This window comes from Euprymna scolopes, chromosome 2 (genome assembly GCF_053919585.1).
Source record: "Euprymna scolopes isolate OS-2025 chromosome 2, ASM5391958v1, whole genome shotgun sequence".
Taxonomy (NCBI): domain Eukaryota; kingdom Metazoa; phylum Mollusca; class Cephalopoda; order Sepiida; family Sepiolidae; genus Euprymna; species Euprymna scolopes.
In genome coordinates, this window is record NC_136483.1 from 126583735 (window position 1) to 126589241 (window position 5507).

The following is a 5507-nucleotide window of genomic DNA, read 5'->3' on the forward strand; positions in this document are numbered from 1 at the left end:
GAGAGAGAGAGAGAAACCAAAGGAGAGAGAGAGAGAGAGAGAAACCAAAGGAGAGAGAGAGAGAGAGAAACCAAAGGAGAGAGAGAGAGAGAGGGAGAAACGAAAGGAGAGGGAAAAGAAATGAAATTAAAATTCTATGCCTTAGTTACAATTTTATCAGTTTGTCTATTATTCACCCGATCAGATATTCAAACCAACAGATCTTCCGTTTCTAAGTGCAATTGTTTGAATCTCACTTGCACTTGGTTCACCGGGTTCATTTGCCAGATAATTTTTTAAATTCTTTTCACGATTCGAGTTTCTCTTATAATAACTGGAATGATGTAGATCTTAAGACTGCAGTTTTTTTCATGTCATCTATGAGATCTTTACTATGTCTGTTATCTTTTCCCTTTCAGTTCTTTTTAACCCAACATCGTTGGAGACACTAACTTCTAAGGTTGCTTCTTTCGCCTTGTCCCATATATCACTATATGACAAGGTTTTATGGCTCCGTTGTCCAAGTATGTGGCTGTAAGAACTAGATATGTTATTCTGTGTTTATGGAAAAGCAAGTTAAGAGCGATATGGATAGCAGCAGGAAGAGATCGGGGGGGGGGGCAGAGGAAGAGATCGGGGGGGGGCAGAGGAAGACGATTATTTATTTTAAATATACAATAAAATTAATTAAATTTCAATTAAAATCTTTTTCATTTAATTTAAGTATAATACATTTCACAAAATAAAAGGGCAAAAACGAAAATATATTTTCACATTTTCGCTACCACAACCACTACTACACACCATGTGACTCAGTCTCCGCCGACATTGAAATGATTTATATAAAAATATACGAAAAATTAAAGTAGAATTTTCAAGTGTCCAGTTTATTCCATCAACTGTACATAGAATATTACAAAATAAGTTATCTTTAAAAACGTAGAATCGGTTTTAAAAGTTCCCATTAAAAATTCAAAGAAAATTAATAACAGTTTATACATAATTTTTTTTTTTTTCGTTCTGAACGAGAAAACGAACACAGGTTAGTTTCTGGCAGACTAAATTGAATAAATAACCATCTTTAGCGGTCGAAAAAAAAAAAAAAGTAGGAAAGTTTTGGATAGGAAAGGAAATCACATTCCGCCATTTTCATTTTGAATTTTACACATCTTTTTTGCAACCCCTCCAATTTGTAAAGTAATGTCAACATTACACAGTCATCTTATAAAGCAAACATACGTTAAGTATATAGTTTTATGATTTCTTCAATTTACCAAAAGCTGAGGAGAGAATTAAAAAAAAAAATTAAAAACAAAATCGAATTTCGAAGTTATATTATTTTGTTTACAAAATTTTACAGATTCTAATTTACCCCCCCCCCCGGAGTTTCATTTTAGCGACCGCAGAAAACTATGGTTCTTCTCATCCAAAAAATTTATGGAGATATTTGTCATAAATTGTTTGATTTAATTGATTTCAATTCAATTATTCAGCTGAAACCGTTAAGAAGTACCTATTTAATTACGCACTGATAAAAAATGCTTTTTGTTGCGAAAGTATTTATAAAAAAAAAAGTCGATTACCATTACTGCAAGATGAAAAAAATAAACGTAAATGGAGGCATATTTTAAATCTAGAGATTAATTATGACACAGGATTGAAGGAAGTTACGCACACGCGCACACATACATATATATTAGGGTTTATGTAATAATGTAATGAAAAAAATTTTAATTGGATTTGTAAATTGCATCACAAAAATCCTTGCACATGAGGAAAAAAAAATCAATAAAAAGAACTGACACGTTACAAGTGAAATTGTATTAAAAATGATTTTTCATCTTTAAAAATAAAAGGGCAAATGTAGACATTCATTTTTAAAAATAAAAAAAAAACTCAATAAAACTGAACCATCTGTTCCTAATTACTCTATTGGATTTAATAGGATGTTAAATATCAAGCATTTTTGGATGGAGAGGTTTATATTAAAATGCCACCTTCAAACAAGTATTTACTATATAAATAAAAAAAAATCTAGTAGTTAAGGTATTCATGTAATTCTCTAAACCTAATATTAAAGTTAGCAAAACAAATACCAAGTTTTTATATACATGTGTAAGAATTTATATTAAATTTTTACGAATAATGTTTTTGCTTTTATTTTTACAATTTTAGTTTTGAGGGGAAAAAGCGTCCAAATAATATTTACAAAATGAAATCAATTTCTGATTCTTCATCTAATATTTATAACTTAAATTTTATTCAGGTTTCAATTTATTTGATAAATAATTAAAATACAAAGGCCTTTTTATGTACAAATATGAGTGTTTTTTTTTTTCTTGTAATATTTAAAATAATTACAATAAATCATATTTTAAAAGCTAAAAAATACTTATTTTTCAAATTACCAAAATGTAGACTTTTTAGAAAATTTAAATTATTTCCAATTTTTATCTTCAAAGAATTTAAAGTATTTAATACACAAAATAAATCGCATTTGGCAAGCTAGCTTGAATTGCTCTTCTACACATGCGCAAATATGGATGTACATCTGTACGTTAACTTTAGTTTGTTTTTAGATATTTCTTATCTGACAATTTGGTAACGTCTCAGGCTGGAGCGTTATAAATTTGGGTTTCGGTTTAGATTCTAGCTGATGTCACCAAAATTTTTTTTTTTTTTATCACGATTATACATTGGGTGCAATGTACAGGGTGGAATGGAACGATAAAGTCGTCGCCCTAAAAAAAACAACACTACAGCTTTACTTTAAAACTTTTATTGAGAAAAAAAGAAAATCAATTCAGGTAACTTGATTATGTAGTAGACATCTATTCAATGTAGCTGTATTCAGCTTCAATCACAGCCTCGATACGGGTTTAGAACTGGGAGCATGCCTTTTCCGCAAGGTGCCGGCAGAAGCTCAGCGAATACTCGGCGATCAGGTTGACTTTGGTAGTCATGCTGGTGATTTTCTCAACGTATAACCAAATGAAGTAGTCCAGTCGGAGGAGACGGGCAGTGAGAGAATGGTACAAAGTCATAGCACTCCTTCTGAAGCCAAGCCTGTGTTTCTTTGGATTTGTGGGCCGACGCCGGGTACTGCTGCCAAACACAGGGTTCGCCAGTGGTCACCTGATTGCATCAGGGGATCACTATATTCTTCAGCACATCCAGGTATACTTTGGTGTTGACTTTCAGGCAGACTTCAAAGATGTGAGATGGCTGGTGGCATGATGTGGCTTTCACTTGAAACCACACAAAGACTATAACGGTGACCAGAAACTGTTTTCATCGTCCCTGTTACTCGTGGCAATTCAGCGATGCATTTTGAGGGTGTTGGCAATGGTCTTGTCATAACTTGGATCGGTAGAGAGCACGAGTTGTACAGCGACACATCTTCAACCTCGCTCATTGAACATTGTCACTTTCAGACATGATAAAGGCTCCTATCGCTTTTAAGATTTTTACACAACTGGCCAACTAGTAGATGATCTGCAAAAAAAAAAAAAAAAAAAAAAAAAAAAAATACTAGTTTTCATCAAACTGAAATCGAATCATGTCTTTTCTAGAGCGACAATTTTATCGTTCCACCCGTAATGTGAAATAGACTAACAAATACGAAATCTGCATAAATTTAAATATAATATTTAAGCGTATTTTATGACCGGACAACGCCAGGCACCCCTGCTAGTGCATCATCAATGCATCATAAATACATTCTCATATTGCAAAAAGAGAATGTATTTGGTTTCTAGACGATTCTTGAGATGGGAGGGAGCTAAAGAATGAAAAACTAATCCATTAGTAGAAACTACCAACACTTAAATTGGCTTTTTAAAATTTAAATATCTTTACTTTTTACACAAATAAAAAATTTAAAAAAATTAAATAGAGGAAATAAGGCAATTTATCGGAATTTTACAAAATTAAAAAAACTTAAAACTGTTATAAATTTAATATAAAAATGAAAATAAAAAAATGGCGTCAACGGGGGGGGGGAATGAATGAAACGTAAAATTTATAAACTGCAAAAAGTAAATTTAAAACATTTTATAGGACAAATTTCAATTTTATCAAAAATGGAGACAAAAACTCAGAAATAAGTGATATTTTAAGTTCATGATTGAACCTGAGCAATTAATATTTATAAAACCATTTTTATTCCGATTGTTTTAATAGGAATAGACAAGAGAAAAAAAAAATGGTAGCAATGACGATTGTAGAACTTGAAACAATCGAGTTGTAGCAGTTGGTTTTTCCACATAGATTTCAAATTTCCACACCAAATGTGTGACTTAAATCATATTTCACGTTAAAATTCACAATTACATTCTAATACAATTAAATATCGAATACAAAAAAATATTCGTAACGTCCTTATTGGTAAGAGTTGCAAAAGAGAACAGGCTGACATTTCGTGATCGCATTTAAAACTCAGTATTTAATATAAAAATCGACCTAGTTTTATCCGTTAAATATATATATATATAATTATTTTTTTTTTACTAAAAAGGTTTACGATAATTGAACAGTATATAAATTAAGTGTTTAAACGCTATTTCCTAATTTCCATATTAAGTATGAAGTCAGTTTTACTGTTATAAAAAAAAAATCGATTACATGTAAAAACACCGCAAATATAAATTATGAAGATGATGTATATATCATAATTAGAATATTTAGATTACTTATATATAAACTTTAAATTTCGTAAATTATGTTTTTTTTTAAGCAGTGATTTTTATATACTGCAATCTACCACACCCACCTGACAAACGAATAAAACGAATCATTATGACAGATTGAATTAAACCAAAAGAAAAGTAATTACATATTTTTCTATAGGACATTTTTCTTCTTAACTAAAAGAAAGAAAAAAAAAGGATAGGATGGATGATTTATTACTTAACTTAATAGACGAAAAAAAAAAAAAAAAAAATAGGGTAAAGGTTTTCGATACTCCAGAAGTGTGTGAAATATATATATATATATAATCCCGTTATTTCTCACCTTCAATCCAGTACCTAGAACGATCACGTCGTAATTCTCATCCATGTTTGCAGGTTGTTGGGCGACGAATTAAATGTATCGACAAAATAACAGCTCTGCAAAAATTAGATAGACGATAGGATTTCAAAAGAAAATGGCTGCTCCTCCCCGAGACAAATTTCAGCGCGTAGGAATCTGTGATTATGATGAGATATGAAAATAGTCAAAAGAAGGGGAGAGAGTAAGATAAATGAGGGAGGGGGATAAAGTGAGAGGAGAGAAAATAGTAACAAAAAAAGGAGAAACAAGGAAGACTGAATATGGTGAGGGGTGAAGGAAGACAAATAGACAAAGAGGTAGGGAGTGACCAAGAAGAAAAAATTCTAAAAAGAGTAAAGAAAAAAATCATGGTTTTATGAAAAGACAGAGGGGGAGTTGAGGAAAGTGTGAGGAAAAGGAGATAATTGCAACCACCTCGTTTTTAGTTTTTCTTTAAATCTAGTGCTTCGTTTTGGTCAAATTCATCTCAATATTCG

At 31.1% G+C, this 5507-nt stretch overlaps 1 protein-coding gene across 1 annotated transcript in view; it reads right to left on the minus strand.

The window, feature by feature from the left end:
- LOC145295977 (rab GDP dissociation inhibitor alpha-like) overlaps nt 1-5229 on the minus strand; it is a 171077-nt gene extending 165848 nt beyond the window's left edge. The window contains exon 1 of the mRNA XM_080141916.1: nt 4993-5229. Coding sequence (XP_079998042.1) covers nt 4993-5037 — 45 coding nt within the window. The 5' untranslated portion in view covers nt 5038-5229. The remainder of the gene's footprint in view (nt 1-4992) is intronic.
- Between the last annotated feature and the right edge of the window lie 278 nt (nt 5230-5507).